General features: G+C 42.8%; 1 protein-coding gene across 1 annotated transcript in view; it reads right to left on the bottom strand.

Moving 5' to 3' along the window:
- atp2b3b (ATPase plasma membrane Ca2+ transporting 3b) overlaps positions 1-24,099 on the bottom strand; it is a gene marked incomplete at its 5' end in the record, with an annotated part of 48,682 nt that extends 24,583 nt beyond the window's left edge. Inside the window, 17 exon segments of the mRNA XM_034208657.1 lie at positions 2,013-2,119; positions 2,204-2,291; positions 4,560-4,739; positions 5,255-5,413; positions 6,994-7,069; positions 7,197-7,303; positions 12,910-13,044; positions 13,237-13,346; positions 14,667-14,799; positions 15,786-15,928; positions 16,039-16,110; positions 16,737-16,901; positions 17,136-17,177; positions 19,621-19,746; positions 21,142-21,267; positions 22,490-22,747; positions 23,902-24,099. Of these exon segments, the coding sequence (XP_034064548.1) occupies positions 2,013-2,119; positions 2,204-2,291; positions 4,560-4,739; positions 5,255-5,413; positions 6,994-7,069; positions 7,197-7,303; positions 12,910-13,044; positions 13,237-13,346; positions 14,667-14,799; positions 15,786-15,928; positions 16,039-16,110; positions 16,737-16,901; positions 17,136-17,177; positions 19,621-19,746; positions 21,142-21,267; positions 22,490-22,747; positions 23,902-24,099 (2,225 nt within the window).
- Positions 24,100-24,458: the final 359 nt, after the last annotated feature.

The raw sequence follows: 24,458 nt of genomic DNA, 5'->3' as shown, positions 1-24,458 counted from the left end.
CGCACATCCACCGCATAAGAGGCGGTCTCACCCGCTCACTGCTATCCCTTTCTTTCTCTTCAGCTCAGTAGCATAGGGCAGCAGGGCTCCATGAGTAGAGGGCTCAGCTGTGCTTATATAACATGGGTTACCATACGTAACCCTATGTTATATCTCTCACAGGCCGATGTATACCCGCTCTGCTGTCCCGCGAGAACACCGCTCCATCCCCTTGTTTCGGAACCGGCTTTCTGTTTAGTAGCCGCTGCGCCTCTCACACCTTTCCCTCGGCCGTAGCCAAGGAGAGAGAAAGAGGCTGGGGCTGGCCGGGCACAACCTGATGCGCTTACCCCACGGAGGTGTGCCATAACGTAGAGGATTTCCTCCTCCTGCCTTAATGCAGGGGAAAAAAGAAACCTCCAGCCCCTATGGGCCCATGTGTGCGTTACATCCCCCGGGGCCGGGGGCCCGGGAAACATAAGCACATTACGTCCGGGGAGGGGGTCGGATGCCCCCTGACCCACAGCCCCCCCTCTCCCTCCTCACCAGTCCTGTGTTGCTCCAGCAAGCACAGACGATGAAAAGGAGCCAGACATGTCCAAGAGATAAACTTAATGAAGGGGCCTGGTGTTGACCAAGATGCCGACGTGCATATGTCCTCCACACTTACGCCACTAAATAAGGCTGTTGATACAGCCATGGCTCGTGTAGAGTGTGCACGGACTCCCGTGGGGAAGGCCCTGTCCGCCTGTCCGCCGCCGCCATCTGCACCCCGAGCTTGAATATCTTATCCAGATACTCAAGCATCTCTCGGTCACGCGGCAGCGTGGGCAGGGGCCTTCTCCCCTCTGCCCACCCAGCTGCCTGCGGAAGCAGATGGGACGACGAGGTGTCATCATCGTCGTCCTCCTCTTCGATGCCCGGACCCGTCCGGGCTGCTGGGATGGCGAAGACGAAGGGCACTCCCTGCACGAGGTCCTCCATCTCCACCACCTCGAGCTCTGGGTCCTCCACTGGCGAGACGTAACACCCCTCGAACACTGCCACTCTGCTGGATCGGGTCAATAGCCGACAGGCGCTGCAGACTGCTGATGGAGGCAGGTTAGCCGCCGCGTGGTCAGACCCCAGACACTCGATACACCGAGTATGGGGATCGTCACTCCCGATAGAACCCGGACACGAAGGACACAGTGACTCAGGTGAGTCCATATTCGATTCGTTGTCCAAAGAAAACTTTTTCTTGCTCTTTCTATCTGTTGTCTCTCACTCAGTTACTCGATAGCTGCTTAGCTAAAAGAGAAAGGGATAGCAGTGAGGGGGCGAGGCCGCGTGTTATGCGGTGGATGCGCGCGCATTCAGGTAGGCCTGCCCAGGGGGCCGGCTACGTATAGGGCAGTCTCAGTGAAGGAATGCGTGCATGAATAGGATACAGGGGAGTACCCATAGAGTCCAGTAGAGGGCGGAGCCTGTGAGAGATATAACCACTATTAAACCACACTATTAAAACGTTTTTTATTCCAAATAAAATACAATATATATTAGGTATGTATTTAATATTTAATACAAATCGAGTCATAAATCCTTGACCATCTTAGTTACCTTAAGTTAGGGCAAGCATAGTTAGGTTGTTTTAAGTGTTGAGGTATTTATCCAGTGTATAACCTACAATAGATGGAGGTCAGCACACCCCCAGTTTGGAGAAACACACAGCAGTACCAGTAGAGGGTAAGTTACGTACTGCTGTGGATTGGGCAGCTGCAAAACAGATTGTAGACCCCAATACAAATCAGTTTGGCTGGGTTAATTTGTTTATGTCCTCTGTTCATCAACAAGATGTCTGACAGCAAGGTGCATTGACAAAATTATAAGTATACTTCAACTGAAGCCACTTATTAAGGTGGCTAAAATATATTTTGCTGAGTAGGAAATTGCTTAGCAGATTCTTCAAAATGGGGATGCAATAATACATTATTGTAGCTACAGAAGGTATGAACAATAAATAAACATTATTGGTGAATACTCTTTCAGGTTACCATGGCAAAGCCAACATCAGCCTTCTTCAGAGCTGGTCCGTCATTGGTTCCATCTCCTGTTACTGCGACAACCTGCCTCTGCTCTAACACCGTGCTGTCGATGATGCCTGGACACAAAAAGGGGGTCAGATGGGCTCCAAGTGTGTGTGAATGAATGTGGGCGTGCATCTGTTTATAAAGCTGAAGCTCACCTTTGACCAGAGTGTGTTTGTCCGTTGGCGAGGATCGAGCCAACACGCGAAGTTTGGGCCAGACTTTGTCAATGCGTTCCTGTTCGATCTGTCAGATGGAGAGAAAAAAGGGGGGAAAGAGTGTGATGATTAATTACATCATAAAGAACCTATTAGCTGTTCTCTTCTTTCAATAGATGTCACTTTTGGATCTTGGATGGAGAATAAAGTATCAGGAATTGGTTCTAGCCGCTGCAGTGCCAGCTGGGGATGTGCTGCTGCTTTTTTGGTATCACATGAGTGCATGTTTCTACACATTTTCAATAGCAACTCTAGAGTCTAGGCATCGTGAGTGCAAAGGTGGCCATGAAAAGGTAATGGGGTGTGTTAGAGCCAGTATTTAGATTTTATAAGAAAGGCCACCTAATTGTGACATCTGTAGTCAACGCACTATAAAGGACTACAATTCCCACGGCGCCTGTGCTAAAGCCACAGTGATGGGTAACCTGTTGAGAGACGCCGTCGAGGAACAGTTTTTAACAATGTCGTGGCTTCCTTCCTTGTCTTTACATTATGCTTATAACTTCATAACTTAAAGCGTACTCGTACCGTACACGTACATACGAACCGTACAAGTACCCTTTAAGTTATGAAGTTATAAGCATTATCAAGAAAGAAAGAATAACTAAGTTGTTTGTTATTTTATTTGAGTTTTGCCTATTTCTTTTGAATATTGTAAAGGCCTATTTTCTTTGTTGCATGTGCAAAAGTTTGTTATTTTATTTTGAGCAAACACATCGCAACATCTTCTAAACCAGTGGTTCCCAACCTTTTTTCCCAAGAGCCCCCCCAAATGATTTGGCCTCAAATTATTTGAGGCCTGGCGCCCCCCCTGCGATCTTTGGCGCCCCCCCAAGGGGGTCGCGCCCCCCAGGTTGGGAACCACTGTTCTAAACCATCGGAGGCCAAGCAACACTTCAAACTGTGAGTAATTTAAAGGAAATAAACGAGTTAGAACTGTCTGTTTAAGGCGTCTAGTGGCTTGATGTAAAGACAAGGAAGGAAGCCACAACAGGGTGTTTCTCAATCTCGAGTAAAGCTGCTCCAGAGCCACTATTTCAAGCATACTACGTCATCGAGTGCCGCCGAAGTACTGTTCCAATGTCCAGCATACTTGGAATTCTACCGAGCCCGGCGGGCTTCGTTTGGAGAAATGTCGAGGCTGCACATGAGTAGACTCCGCGGTCTTAAAATCCCCACAATGCTTTGCGCACGGACCAATTTCCCCAAATCTGTGGCGGAAAATGTAAGGCGGGGCCTCTCATATGACGCACACCTGCACACTTGCTAGCCTGTTCCACTCTTCGTTTTCCGAATGCCCGGAAGTATTCTTGCCTCGCTTCTGAAGCAAGACGCTTGCTACCAAGCAAGCGTACTCGACATTGAGAAACACCCATGGTCTCAATCAAGTCAAACTCCATTAAATGAGTATTCCCTTTGAAACAAAGTCAAAGTTCAGAATGGCAGACATTTTTTTGAGGAGTTCTGACAGTTGGCAACCAAATATTTGGTGCATTACTGCAACCAACTAGACTGGAGGAGCAGATTGTCAGAAGAAATCAATTATTCTAGGTCTCGAACATCCTTTTACTGATATTGTAGCCGAGCTCTCATTGCCTTCCACCATAAGGGAAGGAGATTTCACATCATATGTTCTCTGACTAGAAAATCCTTTCACAATATAATGCATGCACGACATACAGAGGCGTTATCAGATCATAAGCGGAAGTGGCTGCACTGATTTTGATGTGTGCCTATAGCCAATAAAAGAAAATACAAGATCTTTTTACAGGAATATGCAATTTGTTGACATGGGAATGTATAAAAGTTCCTGCATGAGCTGAGGATATGTGTATTTCACAGAGGAAATAGTCCAACAGATGTTAATGTAGCAAAGAGATAGACTTTGTGTTTAATGTGCAGGCACTGATAGAGTCACTGGGCACACTGCAGCCCGGAAGATCAAGAGACAAACTATCAACATACAAATGATTAAAGATGAAATAATAAGCAGATGAATCGATAATAAAAGAGTTGCAGCCTTAACATATCATCTCATGTAAACTAGAGCGTAGTGTGCAGGCCGATCGATGCTTGTGTAGTGATAAAAAAGAAAAGGAAGTTAAATATATCAGCATTGTCAGTATGCAAAACATATAATTACGTGTACACATGAATCTGACTAAGATTAAAGGCTAGTAACAAACAGATATTTTATGAATATCCAGTCTAGTTCATTCTGAAGTACAGAGACAGAATACTTCATGTGAACACTAAAGGAACCACTTTTATGTAAGTTTACTCAACCCCAGCTCACCTCTCCTTTCTCGTTCCTGATTCGTCGGTTGAATTCTTTGCCGTCTATACAGATGAAGTCGTCCCCGGGTTGGATGATGCCACATTTAACAGCAATGGCCCTGGCTGTGCTAATGTTGTCTCCAGTCACCATCCGCACCGTGATGCCCGCGCGCTGACACTTACGGATGGCCTCTGGTACCTTAGAGAGACAGTTACAATTACAATTCATCTAGATTATAAAATGAAATAGATCTATATAAGTGTGTGAACATTTGAGCCAACAGGATGCAGACATATGTTTTGTTTTATTTAGGTTGTGTGCTTTTATATTATTTATTTCTGATATTTTTATATTTTTTTCACATTCTAATTTTAATATCTGAATATTAAATTAGATTAAAAAACACTTGATATATTAAAGTATATTATATAGAGAACACAATATAAAATCTAAAGATAAGTTGTAATACACTGTAATAGAGCCAATTACTACTAAAACAAAATATGACGGTGTTCGTTCATTATTATGATGCATACAATGGTCTTGGAATGACAATAACTACATTAATTGCGATTTTCTTTCAGGGGCAATTCATCCCCCAACAAAATAAGTTATTGAGTCAGAACTATAATTATTCACACAGTATGGACTGCACATAAAGACAGTACTGTCTCAGAGTGGAACTAGTCTCACCCAGACTGCACTGCTCCTACCTCAGGCCGCACAGGGTCCTCTATCCCCACCACAGTGATGCAGGTCAGCTCCGTCACTATTTCAGCTTCGTTCTCCCAGTCTGGCTCTGGATTCCCCGGCAGGTCACGGTATGCGATGCAGATGGTCCTCAACCCCTCACAGGCCATGGGCTCGATCACCTGTTATTCAGGGAGGGGGTCCACAAAATCTCATTCCGCATCAAACCACAGACTGCTTCATTTACATTCCCATAATCTGATGAATAAAAATGGGATTAAACACAAGGGGGAAGTTTGTGTCAGATGACCTTTTGTGTTCTTTGTGAGAATGTTCTGTGACAGGGATGAAGGGAAAAGCCCCTGGCCTGCTGCAGCCAGCAGAGGGGCGTATGATGTAAAGAGTAGGTGACATTGCAAACTGAACTACTGAGCTGGAAGAAAGTTGTTCAAAACTGTTAATCCTGAACCATTTATGTCAGTCAGCCTGTTAAAGGGCCCATGTCATGCTTCTCCGGTTATTACCCGTCCCCTTGTGTGTTATGAAGGTTTCTCTGCATGTAAACGGTCTGCAGAGTCACAACCCCTCAAAGTACACCCTGTAGCGAGTAAAACTCTAACACAGAAAAGATCTCTATGCTGCCCCAGAACGCCTCGTTGGACGTTGGGTACAGTGACGTGACCATACCCAAATGGACCGTGGAGCTCCTCGCACACACACACTCTCTCTCAGTGGCGAAACTGTGACACGCTGGGGGGGGGGTGCTAGTGGAGCATTTCGCAGCAGCGAAACTGTGGCCGCTTACACTGTAGGTGCGCCGCGTTTGGGGGGGGGGGGGTGCTATTGGAGTCTCGCAGATGGGGGTGCTGCAGAGCCGTTTAGGACAGAGAGTGAATACACGTACTATACAGAGATGCTGTATGAGAAACCGATGTGAGTTTGGAACATTGCACAATGTAAATCTATTTATCTAGTAGACCTCAACAAGGGAATTATCAGTAGAAATGGCCATGACATGGGACCTTTAACAAATATTTGGTTATTTATTCTTATTCTTTTTCATGTCAAGAAATGACATGTCTGTATGCTAAATATGAAACTAGAGCCAGATTAGCTTAGTTTAGCACAAAGAGTGGACTCTGAGGTAAACAGCTGGCCTGGATCTGTTAAAGTACAAAAATATAAACGCTAACATATTTCAACTGGCAATAAAAGGGTTTTTAAAAAATAACATTGGTTAAATTGAAAAAACTATAACAATGTGAGAATGGTCAAAGGGTCACTTAAAGTGATGAGTTTTGGTTCGTTCTCACCACTCTCAGTGTCTGTTTTTGGACAAAGTGGACAGCTGTTTCCAGAAAGAGCTTTAAAACCCCACTGTACGCTCAGCAGCAAACAGACAGGGTGAACATCACAGAGTATTAGGAAGCTAAAGGGCCAGATATTTCCCTCAGGATTTGGTGCAGACCAAAAGCAGAGCTAAAAGAGAACAAATTAGCCTTAAAAGCTTTCAGTCTAATCTAAACATTCCCTAGCTGTAACTTCATATTTAGTGTTTTGGGGGAATTTGTCTGCATTAGACAGTGAGAGTTGACAGGAAATAGGGGGAGATAGAGGGGTAAATGACATGTAGCAAAGGGACCCGGCTGGGGACGTTGTAATGACAGGATCAGCATCTCAAACCCTATTTCACCAGGTCCAAATTAAAGATATTTTAAAGATACTATTCAGCACATTGGAGTGTTAATTCATCAAGTCTCACCTGTTTGACCATCTCATCTCTGTCACGTGGGCGGAAAGTGCGTGCTTCTCCATTGGTATCCAGGATGAAGGAACACCTAGAGGACAGAAACACTCGTGAGCCAAGCATCTTTGGTCTTTTACATTCTCTATTTAATTACACAATCTAATAATCAGTGTTCAACTATCACATTTCCCCTCCACACCTCCTCCTCCCACACTCACTTCTTCAGCAGGATCTCAGAGGCTCCTTTGCTGTAGATGCGGAAGGAGCCATCAGGCAGCTTGATCACTGTGCACATGGATTTACGCACTGAGTTGAACGTGTACACCTGAGAGGAAGACAGATGGACAGGTAAGATCCAGACTCGTCAGAGCAGAGATAGACAGAAAATGTATCATGTTTGTACTGTGCACTGTGATCTGCAAGCAACACACATGTTTCTCACTGTTTTGGTTAGATCCAATGTGGGTTTAGCAAAGACTTTTTATAACCAATGATGATTCTTTTCTCCTCCAAGTAAGTCATGTTTTCAGCTCTTTCTGTCTGTCAGCAGGGTTGCGGAAAAACTAGTAACCTGATTTTCATAAAACTTTGGGTAAGGGTGAAGCATGGGCTAAGACATTTTGTAGCAGATATAATAATAAGGCGGATATGCAAATGAGGTTTTAGTTCTATTGGAGTTGCACAATATGGCATTTGTGCTGCATTCATGTAGTATATTAAAAGTGTGTTCCCGACTAGGAAAAGCCACAGTAAAGCCCCCTCGTGTGACAACAGAAACTCTGAAACATATTAAGGTGTTGTTAAAATGAGCAATACATCACTACACATCTTCTCTGTTGTTTGCACCACCTAAAGAACGACCCTGAGGACTTTCCAAGTCGCATGTGAATGCACCATAGTCCTTGATAGAGATGTGTGATGTCAGTGTGCTACTGCATTGGTATTGTATTGGTTGTGGAGCAAGCAGTCACTCAGTTCATGCTACACATGCATACTGGGGAGAGTAAAGAAGTTTTTCTCGACAATTGTACTTAAGAAGCGGTATTTAAAGGGGACCTATCATGCAAAATGCACTTTCTGATGTCTTTTATACATGAACATGTGTCCCCGGTGTGTCAGGGAACTCACAAAGTGTCAGGAAACAAAACCCTCTCTCTTTTCCTCCATACCCAAATCTCTAAAAACGGGGCACACACACACACACACACACACACACACACACACACACACACACACACACACACACACACACACACACACACACACACACACACACACACACACACACACACACACACACACTTATTATTACTTTGTTTTATACCCCGTTTATCTAGGCCCTTTTTGTATCTTGTTTTATGTGTCTCCCTGTGGGACTGCAAGAAACGGTATTTCAAGATTTCTGTGTGTATAACACATGGAGACATTTTGACAATAAAGCTGACTTTGACTTTAATCACGGCAGCAGTATCTCGTAGAATTCTGAGCAGGCACAAGCTCCCCCTCCTTTTTCAAGCTAAGGACCCTGAATCAGCAGTTCTCTAACAGGGCTGGAATAGAGGGATATGAGGGATGTCTAAAATGGATGATCTGCTTGGTATTTTGAGCAGAACACATCATAGACATGTTTTTTATATAATTGTATATATCTGAGACCTATAATATATGCCTAGAAATAGCATAATAGGAGACCTTTAAGTATGATCAGGACAATCTAGTTCAAGTATTCATTGCTGCTCACAACAGGTCTAAAAATACACAACCTAAACGTATACAGTATAAAATGGTTGATGTGAACATACTGTATGTGACCTAGGTTGATTTGAACCGATACAACACAAATATATGCACAAAATGCACAGAATCAAGGGAGAACAACATGGTTTGACTGTATTTGGCAGTGCAGAAAGATGAAAGTGTTCAAAAGCAGATTTTACTGGACCCAAAGTTGTTTCTGTTTGGTTTATATCCAGAAGAGCATCAATATAGTAACTGTTGGGGAATAATTTGCCCTGCATGTCCTCCTTCGCCCTCTGTCGCAGCTGACCAACCTTGAGCAGCCGTTATCTCCCTTAAAGGGGACCTATCATGCAAAATGCACTTTTGTACGTCTTTTATACATGAATATGTGTCCCCGGTGTGTCAGGGAACTCACCAAGTGTCAGAAAACACAACCCTCTCTCTTTTCCTCCATACCCAAATCTCTAAAAACGGGGCTGCAACGGATCTGATACAGACTGATCCAGATTTGAAATATCTCTGTCAGAAACAAGGAGCTCCGCCTATATGGCCAACTCTCCACCTATCAGGGGAATGAGAGGTTGCTGTGGCATGGTAACAGCATGGTAACAGCATGGTAACAGCATGGTAACATGACGCTCGTGCCTCGCCCCCCTTCTTTGCAGGGGGCGTGGTCAGCTGCAGCTCATTTGCCACAGAATCAGCCCTTACAAAAACAGGGCTGGAATAGAGCAAATAGAGCGAAATGAGGCATGGCTAAAATGCATGGTCTGTTCGGTATTTTGAAAAATAAACTTCACAGACATGTTTTATATAGGTATGGCAGTGACGTGCGGTGAGATTCATGGCTGGTGAGGCACTGACTCTTTCAGAGTCAGATTTACAAATATTATATTTTGACCTTAATCGAAATATTCGGTTATTTTCAAAAGCTTTTTTAGTCTGATGCTTCGATTCATTTTAAACAGACAATTCTCCGGCCGAAGCTCCAAATAAACCGTCAGTGTTTGCCATCAAAGCTCCAGCTCTCCTCGTGTCTGATGAGCGAACATCTATAGACCTCAGCGTGCTCTAGTCCAGGGGTTCCCAAACTTTGCCGTGCCAGGGACCCCCATATAGCATTATTCTCTGGCGGGGACCCCCCTGTTTTTTTAAGTGCCCCCCAATGGTGCCCCCCGATGGAACATGCAGTGTGTTGCCACTACATTTGGGGCCTTCTGCCTGATCAAAGCTGTCACTCTGCTTTTTTTGCCTGTCATAGCCCCACTGCCCCATCTGAACACACACACACAACGAGACCAGTCAAGTCCATTTGAGATGATGTACTCATCTAAAACTTGGAACATTTCTCTTCATGTGATCCTACCTTCCAGTGATTTGCAAAATAATATTTCCTCAACAAAGTTGTCTTCTGAAATAAATCTGATGTATGCAAGCAATTCAGCGACATTTGCTACATCCGTATGGGGGTTATTCCCTATTCCCTGTAATTCAAGAGCATGGTATTTAAATTTGAGAGCATACTTTATTGAATTCTTTCCCTCAAACCCTGTCCTCGCACTCAAATAGTGCCTGCTTGCGCTTAGATCTGCTCTGCTTCTGCTCAAACTGTACGCTTGCACTCAGATATATTGCTGCTTACAGATTTCCTGTGTTCCAGCTTAAAACCTTCTCCTCGCACTCAGGCTATTTCTGTGCGCTCGTGAAATGTCTGCTCTCAGATTTCTTCTGTGCGCGCTCAGAACTTTTGTGCAACAACCCTGTCAAAATCCCTCAACCAATAGGAGGCCAGGTGTCCTTGCGGGTGCGTTTGCTTTACTTATTACAGCGTCCCGTAAGGGCGGTTACTCTTTGGTTTATAAACTCCCGCCCTCCACGGCTTTAGAACATAATATGTACAAAGTGGGGAATGACAGAAAAAGTTTGAGAACCACTGTATAGTGAATGCATATTATTACTATAGTGTTTGTAAAAGTATTGCACTCCTAGAATTAATGTCATTTATTTATATCAAATGAATTGAGATATATATATATTAGCTGTACACTTTACGAATATAATAGTTTATTATGGACAACTTTACCATTCAATCTCGTCCAACTGATCTTGCAGCTGTCACTCCTCGGCTCTTAGTTCAGGCATTTATCAAACCTGGCAACTCCGGGGTTCCTGGCAGCTGTCAATCAAAGTCCAGTGGCTCCGCCCCAAAGTGTCAGAAACTTTTCACACGCGCGGAGACAGACTCCGCGAGCGAGTGAGGCTGACACTCCCGCGAGGGAGCAAGAGGGCTGTCTCTCTCACGAGCGAGCGCATAGCCGCCCGCGGGGGTTTAATCGGCGCGCGAGAGTCATTTTATGCGCGTGTAAAAGCACATTTTCCGCTCGTGAGTAGCTTGTTTTACGCGCTAGAATATTGACCCAAATCTCTCAGAACAGTCTCATAATACACACATGCGCACAGAAGGATTCACACTTGTATTTCATGATCTGCAAAAGGATTCACACTTGTATTTCCGGATCCACACTTGTGTTTTTCAATGCACACACAAATGTGTTCCGTTTCATATACATGTAAATAAAATCCAAATACAGAAAAAAGTTTTACATATGTATTTTTGATCCACACATATTAGTTTTCCGTTTAAAACCTCTGAACCTGCAAACACAAACCGCTTTCTGTGCACGGATCGCTGTGCATTCGTGTGTGGGTTTTTTGAGACTCCCCTGACGGTCAGCCGATTCGTACTTGTAATTTTTTCTATCTATAGCCAATCAGATGTCTCCTTCATTCTAAGCCAATCACATGAGCGCGCCCCAACGAGGGTAGATTTCTTGCGTTCATGACGTAGCGCTTCATGTACACATTTTGCGCAGTCCGGAGCTGACAGGTCCATGGAGCCTGCCTGCAGGCGCTAATGTGTCAGGACACCTCCACTCTCAGTACAGCGCCACTTTCCGAACAGGAAATGCACGCAAATACAAGCCTTTATATTATTAAGGTACAGCGCCACTTTCCGAACCATTGATGAATGCTTGTGTACACAAAAACGGCACGCAAACCCATTTTAAATGTGTGTTTCCTGTGTGGCAAATACAGCTGCTTTATTTATGTCTGTATGAAGTTGTTGTGAGTGTGGAGGGAGCAGCTACAGGTTAGCTTAGGCTAATCGATCAGTGCACTACGAAGCCAGTGCTAGACAGTGACCTGTTAACGGGGGGAGCCCCGCCGGTCATTATCGGCCGATATTCACTCTTAATAGTTTGATCGGTGCTCTCTATAAAGGCCGATCAGGAGAGCTGGATCTGATCGATATGGACATAAACGCGAGTGAAGTATAACCGGACGCGAGAGAGAGATCAGATCAGCTGCTGAGTCTGATGGAGACACGCTGCTCTGCATGATCACCTGAAGCTCCGCCCTCTGTTTAGCAAGCTGACCGGCCTGCGCAAAATGCGTATATGAAGTAATCTTACCCTCGTGGGGGCGCGCTCATGTGATTGGCTTAGAATGAAGGAGACATCTGATTGGCTATAGATAGAAAAAATTACAAGTACGAATCGGCTGACCGTCAGGGGAGTCTCAAAAAACCCACACAAGAATGCAAAGCGATCCGTGCACAGAAAGCTGTTTGTGTTTGCAGGTTCAGGGGATTTAAACGGGAAACTAATATGTGAGGATCAAAAATACATATGTAAAACTTTTTTCTGTATTTGGATTTTATTTACATGTATATGAAACGGAATACATTTGTGTGTGCATTGAAAAACACTGTGTGCATGTGTGTATTATGAGACTGTTCTGAGCCCATACAAATCTGACTCCATACATAGATTGCGTAATAATGTATTGCACACCTTGGAGGTGCAGCGCAGGCATATTGTCATTCAAGAGATGCGTAGTTCTTTTGGAAAACATGTTTTTCTTTTAGCCTATTTACCTCGTTAACGTAAATAATACTCATTACATTGACACATGCATTATTTGTGATTAAAATAATGGTTGTTGGTAATGTATTAGCGACCCCCACAGATGTATGATTTCACTGCGTCCGTGGGAGCTGAGACCCCTCCTTATGGGAGCTCAGCTCCCATTGGCTCCCACATAACTCGAACCCTGGAATACAGGATGTAAATCAGATATCGGTATATAACACCTTCACTGAAGCTAGTGGATGTGGATGTGTTTGCCCACCTTGTACAGCCTCTCCTCTGGGATCTGCTCTCTGACAGGGGCGTAGTCCCGCTGGAGGTCCAGAACAAATCCCAGCAGGCCACACTCTGTCTTGTTGCCCACCTGCTTAGCCAGTCCCCCCTCCACATCAGGCGGCTGATCCAGGGTAAGATTGAAGCGAGTTGGGGTGGTAGGTTAGGGCAGTGAGAAGGTCAGGAAAGGAGATGTGGGAGGCAAGAGGAAGAAGTTAAGATAAAGCAGATAAAGATAAAGCAGGGAAACGCACCAAGGCCTCCTGAAGAGAAGAACAAAGCCAGATCAGTGTGTGTCTGTGTGTGCGTGACTCACTAGGATCTTGGAGGTGTAGGCGCTGTTGATAGCAATAGCATTGACTAACAGATCCAGCGTCCGGGCGTTGATCTGACCGGGGTCCGGGACTAAACGATGGTGCACGTCACCTGGGCAACAACAATCTAGCTTTAATACAAATCAAGTATAATCTGCACAGTCAGCCTACAGGAATCCCCATCTGCTGCCTGCTCCTCCGTCACACATCAGATCATATGAAGAGCCCGTGATATTGATGAGATTAGTCCATGTTCACACGTCTCATCTGTGATATGAACATGGAAATAGCTAGCTACAGATAAACAGCTTTTCTACTATTGGAATGAAGTTTAGCTCTATTGGTTTAAGTCTTGAGTTCTCGGTATACAAGGTGCTATGAAAAGTGTATTACTGACAGAAATATAAAAGAGCAACCTGATGTCATCGACGCCGTCTCAGGTTATGCAGGATGATTACAGATTGATATCTAATATACAAAGAAATGTGCATTTGAAAGTAGGGCATTGTGTTTGAAAGGGAGAATTTAGATCATGGAGTTGTGTTCTTTTTTTGCCTGACCCACAATAGCGACATAAAGTTTGGATATATCTTCATATTCTTTATTGATTTTGACCATAAAGTAACACTTCATCATCACTGATCAATTGTAAATTAAAAGTTAATTAAACACAATAGTAAGGTATTAATGATATAAATGCTCATTTATAATAATGTATTAATAATTATGTAAATTATTTTGCATAATTTGCTAAACAATATGAATTGATATTATAATATTACTGAGTGTTCTGGCACGGGCAAAATGTCAGTATTTAAAGACATGAAGTAACTATCCAAGCTAAAACCATTCTATGCTCCAGTCCGTCAGCTGTATGTCAGGAAAGATGTGTCTAACACTGGATTTAAACATGACCAGTGGTTTCCAGTGTATTCAGAGCAAGGAACCCATTAGAACCCATTAGAACCCATTAGAACCCCTTAGAACCCATTAGAACCCATTAGAACCCCTTAGAACCCATTAGAACCCCTTAGAACCCCTTAGAACCCATTAGAACCCATTAGAACCCATTAGAACCCATTAGAACCCATTAGAACCCATTAGAACCCATTAGAACCCATTAGAACCCCTTAGAACCCCTTAGAACCCATTAGAACCCATTAGAACCCATTAGAACCCATTAGAACCCATTAGAACCCATTTTGTTAATTAGTTACACTAACTAAAAAAAAGTAGTATGTCAACAGATTACACCTGATTGTATTAGGTGAGTTTAGTTCACTTAGCCTAAACACCTAAAAACCTCATTGTTTAAACTAAGTATAGGCCACGTTATGTTCCTAAAACCTATGAAAACATATTTATTTTGAGGACACAAACGAGACCGCATTTTGTCAAATAAAAGCATTCCCAAATTGTCGGTGTCACTCACCGATGTGGGTCTGCACCACCGTCATGCGGTTGGTGGTGAGGGTCCCCGTCTTGTCGGAGCAGATGGCCGTGGCGTTCCCCATGGTCTCACACGCATCCAGGTGACGGACAAGGTTGTTGTCCTTCATCATTTTCTACACGTGAGAGGGTGGTAGGGAGCAGGGGGCGGGGGGTGATGGATAGAGAGGGGGGGGCAGAAGGACAAAGGCAGAAAGGGCAGGGTAAATTAAGTGTGGAAAGTTCAAGGGCAGATACAGTCCTTTTTTAAAATAGCAATACCTCCCTCTGAAATGTAGTGGTAGGACTATATGTAGAATACAATGAAAATACTCATGTAAAGTACAAGTTTGACCAAAAAAAAGCACTGAAGTACTTCTCAATCTATTGTGTAATATCCACCACCGCTTAAAATAGATCTTGATGTAAAGTTCGGCACCTGTCTGGCCTCCATCAATCATTTCATATCTACCAATCAAAGAGCCCCTTTTGACGTTAGAGGCAAGAAGTCTCAGGTAGAGTGAAAATAACATGCTCTTTTTATATGAAGCTGCATTCATAAATGAGATGGGGTTATTGTGCTTGTTTTAAGCAGTATTGTACATTTGGACAGTGCAGATAGGTGCATGTATTAAAAACCCTGATCTGCCTCCACACATCACTACTCCACAGGCTTTTCATATCAGAATTGGCAATATATATATCATTTGTTTTGACATTGGCATATTTAAATATATTCGGCATGATAAATAGCCTCATCGTTTTATTTGAAATATAAATTCAGGCTCCTTCTGTTTTTGAATATCATTTGTGAATGAGAAGGTTTAGCTTGAAGTCTGTTGTTATCATCATTTAAATATAATATAATTGGGTTTAAAATGATTGAAAATGCTATCAGTAGAGTGTGAAATTGTTAATTTAATGAATCTAAGATAACATGCACATTTTCTTTTCCCCATCAAGTGTGTGTGTGTGCGTGTGTGTGTGTTTGGTGTGAGTGTGTGTGTGTGTGTGTGTGTGTGTGTGTGTGTGTGTGTGTGTGTGTCGTGTGTGTGTGTGGTGTGTGTGTGTGTGTGTGTGTGTGTGTGTGTGTGTGTGTGTGTGTGTGTGTGTGTGTGTGTACCTTGACAGAGTAAGCCAGAGAGATGGTCACAGCCAGAGGTAAGCCTTCTGGGACAGCCACCACCAGCACGGTGACACCGATGATGAAGAACTTGACGAAGTACTGCACGTACAGCGGAGTACACTCTGCTAACCACGATTGACCTGCGACACACACCATCAATAATTATTGTGGCAAAATAACAACTGTAATCATACTGAACACAGTGGAAGACGTGAGAGGGGTGCATTCGGAGAAGTTGTTCCACACAGACCTTCAACAACAAACGTGTTGATGACGAAGTACAGCACCAGGATGATGACGGTGATGGCCGACATCACCAAACCTGTGGGGAGATTCAAAGCCGTGTTTAACAATAATCTGTGTGATCACATTCCAGCACAGCTCTTATATCATCTTTTACACACCTTTTATAAAATATCACTCTAAGTATGAATCTAAACATTGTTTAATGTTTAAATATGTTAATGAGGTCATTTCTTATTTCATATGTGCATATATCATGTTCAGAACAGAACATTGGATAAAGCCAGGTTTAAAATTCTTTGTGGACATATTAGAGTCAAATATTATTAATGAGTGTGTCTTCATAATCTTTTTATGTCAGTTTACAAGTCCGAAAATACAGTGAACTACTAAATATCTTTTTGGTAATTAAGGGTTTGCCATGTTTTTTGTAAGAACTCTGCCCTCAGGAAGGACCTTCAGGAAATGCTGTGGATAAGAACGAAACAGCAAAGCTTGGTGCATATAGAAGTTAAGGTTTTGCAACATTTTTGCAAGATAGTTTAAAAACAAATAGCAAAAATATATTGGCATCAAGTTTAAGAATAAACAATGTCTTTGCCTTCTCTACGTCATTGCACCAGGAGCTCTGCGGGACAGCTACAGGATGGACTGTGTTCATACGCCTGCTGAAACCTGATGAGGTCCGGAAAGACGCTTCTTTACCTGCTTTGCCAATTTGAACAGCGAGTTTGGTGAGCTTGCCCTGCAACACACTCTTCTCCTTCTTTGGAACGCTGGTCTTCTTCTTCTCTCTGTCCTCCACCTCCCCTCCCTCTGCACTCTTCAGGGGTTGCATCTCCATGGCAACACCCCCATCCTGCTTCTTGGCTGAAACACACAGAAAAATACACTTACACACTCTTTGCATCTCTTCCTGCAGATGAAATAAGGTCATCCCACATTTGAATTCAGCGTTACACACACACACACACACACACACACACACACACACACACACACACACACACACACACACACACACACACACACACACACACACACACACACACACACACACACACACACACACACACACACACACACACACACACACCCCTTTACCTTTGTTCTGATTGTTCTCCACAGCTCCATCAGGTTGTTTTCCTGTGAGAAAGGGAGGTTGATTTAGAGAAAGGTACATTGAAGGGATTGGAGAGACATATGTATGACAGAGAAGTGTTCACATGTAAGGAGTCACCAACAGTTCATATTTCTGACAGACACACTTTTGGAAAACCACAAAGAAACAATACTAAAGGGAAGATGAATAAAGGTACACACATCTTCATACACTGGGTCAAGAGACTGAGAGACATGATCATATGCATGAGTCCATCATAGGTCACTCTCACTGCACTGTGTGCTGGGGAGGAGTGGGGCAGGCAGACAACTGTATGCTCACATACCATTGGTGACTGTGCTGAAAGAGGCATCTGTGGAGATGAGCAACTGAGTACTGTCCTCTGTTAGGGGAGTGTGTGAGGAAGGGAGGGTTTGAGAGGATTTGGCAAAAAGGGAGAACAAAAGAGAAGCAAAGAGGGAAGAATAAAACACTCCAGTCGTGAATGTGTTTGTCCGCATAGTAGAATGTTTGCACATGACTAAATAGCATGGAAAAGTGATTTGAATAAAACCTCAATTACAAATGCTAGACAATTCAAAAATAAAAGTGTGTATCCCCATAGCAAAGCCACATTGCATGAGGAATAACAAAGAAGTTATGGCATTGGTGGAAGTCGTATGCATAATGTATTATCTCCAGTAATGACTGTCTGACTGATCCTGCCCACAGAGGCTGCAGCACTGAGTGCATCCTCCGGTGCCACTCACACTTTGATAAAACAAGTGTATTTTTCTACTGAAATAGGCATCATCAGCTGATTTGTTGATGGTCATATCTACATTCTAGCCGTGGTGGAAGAAGTACAGAAATACCACACTGTAGAAGTCCTGCAATCAAAAAGAATTAGCATAAAAAGTAGTAGTCATTGTGCAGATTGGATTTCAGAATAATATATATGATATGTTTTATAATGATTGATCATGAAAGTGTTCTCAAAGCTGGTAAAGGTGCAGCTAGTTTGAATGACTTTGTATACTGCAGGGTAGCTGGTGGATTTACTCCAGGTGGAACTAAAGTCTGATTCAACACTTGGTTATATTTCACATCATTCATCCACATCTGTGAAGTAACTACAAGTATTAAATACATGTAGTGGAGGAAAAGTACACCATGTACGTCTGAACTGTAGTGTGGTTGAACTACAAAATAGCAAAACAAATGAATATTCAAGTAAAGTACAAGTCCTTCCAAATTGTACTTTAGTACTGTACAGTACTTGAGTAAATGTACTTAGTTACTTTACACCACTGCTAATATACCTATCATTTCAGAGTTTCTAGTGTTGTTAATGGTCAATGAAAACAAAAGAAAAAACTTAAAGAACAGTACCTTAGTAAATGTACTTAGTTACTTCAAACATTCCAGGATGTGTTTTGTCCTTTTCAAACAAACGCCACACATGCCCATGCATGATGAGAGCTGGTGGAGGCATGGAGAGTGCCTGGGTAATGACATGAACCGTAAGTGCTTCTGATGCTGTCTGCAGCTCTGCTCTGACTGCACGGCTCCTCCTAAACAAATCTGAGCAGACGCTAATGCTCCGAGCATTGACCAACCAACACTCTCCCCTGAATCTCACCGGCTCCCCCGCTCTCCCCCACTCTCCCCCGCTCTCTCAATCATTGATTCAATCTGCAGCCTCTCTCTCAGATTAAGGGAGGGAAGGGAAAGACAGGGGAGTGAAAGGGCACAGCAGTGGGGTAAACAAGAGAGCGAGTGAGAGGCACAGATAGGCAGAGAGAGGGAGCACGAGGGGGGGTTGGGGGGTGGGTGGGGTGGGGTCAGGGGGATGAGGATGGGGTCTAAATTATCGATGAGGTTAAACTGCTGTTTTTCCTGTTGGAGCTCTTATCTGCAATCAGTTAGGCAGCCAAATCACTGTACATGGACACACACACACACACACACACACACACACACACACACACACACACACACACACACACACACACACACACACACACACACACACACACACACACACACACACACACAGCCAGATAATGAGATAGAGGGCCCTTAGGCACAGACATGTCAAAGTTGCTTTGTTTCTCTCATTCTTGTGTTTGAGGTTGTTTTACAGGATCGTGTGTTCGCTGTGTGTGTCTCAGCAGCACATGGGCCTGTGCCCGCTAATTCAGTAATCCATCTATGTGTGTGTGTGTGACTACATGACTCGAGAGCAGTGTGAGGTATTGGTCCATGGAGATGGCAGAGAGAAACTCTTCTTTTCGTCAGTGTACTACTGCATTGCATTTCAAAAACCAAACCCTTTGTTCTTCTAATGTTTCACTAAATATTTAGAATGTTCATTTCCCGATTCTTCAACAAAAATATTTCTATTTCTAACCTTTTTTCAATACAGTCCAAAACATTTTTAGTTTGTATTTTGTGTCTCTCTCCTGGTTCCTCTCCTTCACTTGCCTTTCTTATCCTTCCCTTCCTCCTCCAGCTCTCCAGCCCCCAGCAGGGTGAAGATGATGCCCGTCTGTGAGTTGACTCCTACAGCGGTCACCAGCATCCTGCCCGAGCCCTCCATCACGTGGGTACCTTAACCACCAAAAACAATGTTCATTAGGTAATGGTGCATCCCCAAGTGGTCCAAGATACCGATTGCTGCTAGGCAGGTTTACCAGATATGTTTCACTGAAAACAGCCGGTTGCTGTAGCTTGAGGGAGGATGGGAGGAATTGTGCTTAAAAGTTGCTGAGGAGAACTGGACTGATTGATAATTATATCTGTTGCCTTTATCCCTTTCCACAAAAACATATTCCCGAGTCGTTTGGGTTATTTTTTCCATTTCATTGACTAGATCTTCCATTGTGAGTTAATGAAGTTAATATCTTTTCACCAATTCCTTGTATTCTTATTACGAGAAATAAGTAGGAATCTTTTATTTAATTCCCTCTGGTGTTTTCCTAAGTAATAAGGTTAGTGGTTTCTTGTTTAAACATATTTGACATATCACGACAGTCTGAAGCAGCCCCCACATTACTGCTGACCAACGCCTCTGTCCAGCAGACTCCATTGCACCCTTACTGTTTTACATCCCTATACACTTGAGCTCTCTCACTCAGGGCAGCGCTTCACTCACAGTCCACACAATCCACTGAAGGTCACGGTCTGAGGAAGCCAACAGAACCACATAATCTGCAAAGTGAGGAGAAGCCTTTCTGACATCTCCAAACTGTGTGGAACTTTTGTGTCGATGAATCCATTCCGTGTACACACAGAAATTGGGCAACAAGTAGCCTAATAAGTTGAACCATTGTGACACAGCCCCAATACAAATGTAACATTTAGTAGTATTTATTTCCCTGCTATTGTATTTAATTTAATTTAATTGCCAGGTGTTTATTTCATTCACCCAAAATCCACTTTTTCATGGCTTTTATACATAAATATGAGTCCCCAGTATGTTAAGAGATTCAGAAAGGAAAGCAGATCCGCTCTCTTTTTGTCCTGATCCACCTATCTGAAAACCTGTCTGAAAATGAGCTGATCAGATTTAGCCACTTTGTGAAGTCACAATGTTTTTGTTGGGTTAGCCACTAACTAACTAAAGCCGACCGAACGTATCACCTACATATCCCTCTAGAGCACCATTGTGTTTTTTAAGCCAATCATCTCTCAGAGGGGCGTGGCCAGCAGCAGCTCATTAGCATTTAAAGATACAGACACAGAATCAGCACTTTTGGAAACAGGGCTGAAACAGAGGGGATTATGGGATGCTACAATGATCTGTTTGGTGTTTCAGCCAAACACTTCAGAGACAGGTTTTATATAAATCGGACCATTAAGAATATTTAGGTCTTCAGTTATAGTGTCCACTGAAATGTATCTATAACGATACAGAACTAAATGGATACCATTTGATTTCCTCTAAGTAGTAGGCCTACCAGGTTGGAGTGCAAATATAAAAAAACGTTATGAGTAAACACAAACCTGAGAGCAGCATGGGGTCCTTGTCCACTGACTTGCTTACGTGGTCAGACTCTCCGGTCAGAGAGCTCTCATCTATCTTCAGATCGTTGGCCTGGACCAACACACCGTCAGCTGGCAGCAGGTCCCCTGAACACACACGTGCACAGATCACAGTTGATTCAGCCTGCAGATATTTATGTCTCAATATCTTGTGTGGACACTATGCATACCACTACATGATACAGAGATAGGCACTACAGGCATTGCTGGAAGAAGTATTCAAATGCATAACTTGAGTTCAAGTACCAATACATTATTAAGTCCTACTTTCAAAATGTTTTTCATTCAATCAGTTATCAGCTAAATGGACTCAAAGTACAGTATAACAAGTCAAAGTATAACAAGTCAAAGTAATCATTGTGCAGAGAAATGACCTTTATGTGTGAATATAATGATATTTATATATGTGCAATTTCTAACATTTTACTGTTGTGGACAAAAAGCTCTGATTGACTATATGTAACATATTTAAATAATTGGACTCTTTTATTTACTTGAAAAGTGTGTCCACTAGTTTAATATTGAGGGATGCATTTTGTTAAAAGTAGATAAAGCTGTTAAATAAATGTAGTGGAGTCGAAGTATAAAGTAATATGAAAGGGAAATACCCAAGTAAAGTACACGTACCTCAAAATTGTACTTAAGTACAGTACTTGAGTAAATGTACTTAGTTACTTCCCACCTCTGAGTACAGGTGTAGCAGAAGTAGTTCCTACAGTGAGTAAATAGGCTTTTCTGCACACGTTTGGAAAGGGTCTGCCTAGCTGCTAGCTGAGATGTTTCCAGTCTTTAGGCTAAGCTAATTGCCTGCTGGCTGTATCAACATGGTATGTACATTCTCATCAAACTCCCAGCAGGAACAGTGTATTTTAAGATGCAACTTAGTTACATTGTGATATTGTAATATATTTTTGAAACTGTTTCAAGAGCCAGAAAGGTCCAGACAGGAGCATTACAACTTCCTGTTGAAAAAGAGATATAATTGAATTCGCACAAATGCAGGCTTTACCATTTCAAGTCAATGGTGAAAAAGAGGGTTCAAATGTTTCATTTTGATCATTAATAGCACTAAGTATTATTATATTATATTAATTATAATATGTTCCTTTTTTTGAGTTTTTCATTGCTGGTCTGAAATTAAATGCAATTTTAATCTTTTTTTTTTGTAGCTTGTAATGGGCATTTGTCATTTTTAAAGATATAATGAAGGGTGTACAATTTATCATTCAATAAGAACATGGGTTAACAGTAAAACTATTTATATAATGCTGCTCCTTTTTGCAATAAGCGTTCATGATGGGGTCCTTACCGTATTTGACCTGGGCCATGTCCCCCACCACCATGTCAGCCACGGGGATCTGTATGACATTTCCTTTACGCACCACAGCGAACCTCTGTTCTTGTTCGATCCGACTCTGTAGACCCCGGAACTGCTTCTCTTTGGACCAGTCATTAAACGCCGTCACCAGGACAACACACACGACAGACAGTAGGATGGCGGCGCCCTCGATCCAGCCGGTGTCCGCCTCGCCTTCATCCTCTCCAGACCCCTGCACTACCCCACATGCTGGAGAGAGGGCGGCAGAGGAAACTTGGTTAGATTTGTTGTGAAATATACAACCAGACGTGATATATTTGTATTTAACCTACTCAAAGTACCAGCTGTTTTTTTATTTCCCTTCATTTATTGGATGTATGATGGAAAGTAAAGTTAAAGACAATCTGCGATCCAAATTTAAATAAATGGGTCAAGCTGAAATTGAAAGAGGACAGATTTCCAAACCTCCTAAAGGAGGCTGGCTCTTTCTATAGTTTTAAAAATATTTATATAATTTACTTTTATTCAAACGATTATTCAATACCTAGCTTATTGCTACCTAACTAAATAAAGGGGTTTGTGTGTGCTGCGGTTTTCGATGTGAACTATTTGGTTTCAGACAGAGGCACAGCGTCCTGTTCACTGAGCCCACATCCTCTCTATGAGGACCTCTCACTGTGGTAAACACACCAGCTAATGGCAACCATTAAGCTTTTTGTTTCTTCAGCCTATGTCTATTGTAGATGTTCCCAGCCAAATGTCCCAAGTATCACTGCAAGATGCCAGTAATATAACTATGTAAGAACAAAAGAGCGGCCTCGCTTAAACCAGCCTTGCTGTTCCTCTGTGACAGTAAACCCCAGGGTGATGTGGATAGCCTGCTAACATCTTTTCATTTAGCTTAAAACAGCTCATGTGCCAACTCCTCTTCAGCATTAAGAGGTTACATTGTGACAGCGCAGTAACTGACCCCTCAAATGTTTTTGAACATTGTAAATACTTCCTCTCATTTTGCTTAAATCCACTGAGGAATCAAAACCTGATTGTGTTTAACTAACGCTAACGTTACTGGTTCATGCTATGTCAGTCGTCACAACACATCCAGCCATATTTCTGCACAATTTCAATAATGATCAAATCATTTTTTATGTGACATGTATATGTAATAAATAACTGATATCTGTATTCAAACCTAAGAAATGGTCTTGGGTCAGTTAGTGTGCAATTGTTGAGGTCATTTTAGCAAGGCTCTTCCCTATCACCAGTGCTATGTGTCTTTTGTTTCAGTGTGGTTTATTTTAAAGGCGCAAGAATAAAAAACAATTGACCTACATTATCAACAGAATAGAGGTTACAGCGCAAAACAGATCTCAAGCCCCAGCCCCTCCTGGCCCTGCTCTCACCTTCGGTATCACCTCCTGGAGGCTGGTAGAAAGAGAGTCCGAGGGAGATGATGGCAGCAACCTCCAAGATAATGAGTGTGACGTCCTGTAAGGCCTCCCACACCAGCTCCAGGAATGTCTTGGCCTTCTTCGGGGGGATGAAGTTTGCGCCGAACGCTTGGCACCGACGCTCAATGTCTGCTGGGTCTCCACTGACACCTGAGAGACAGAGGGAAGGGACAGACAAGTGTAAGCACATTTCTTTCTGTAAATAAAGTAATAAAATCACAAATTCAGATTGCAAGAATAAACTACACATGTCTGCACACACAATGGGAAATACACAACTCAAGTGAGTCTTATTCTATTTTAACATTAGACACTACAGGCAAAATGTGCAATAATGCCTTTAAGAAAGCATTATGCAAAAATAAAAGGTCTTAATGTTTAAACTGGGGTAGCTTCGTGATGATATTACTCAGATCAGATTTCTATCCCATTCACCTGTAGTATCTCCCCCTTAAATGAAAGTTTTAAAGGTTTATTTCAGTATTTCAGTAAGGCTGGCGTCACGCTGT

This window comes from Gymnodraco acuticeps, unplaced genomic scaffold (genome assembly GCF_902827175.1).
Source record: "Gymnodraco acuticeps unplaced genomic scaffold, fGymAcu1.1, whole genome shotgun sequence".
NCBI classification, from domain to species: domain Eukaryota; kingdom Metazoa; phylum Chordata; class Actinopteri; order Perciformes; family Bathydraconidae; genus Gymnodraco; species Gymnodraco acuticeps.
This window is presented reverse-complemented; position numbering and strand designations above follow the sequence as displayed.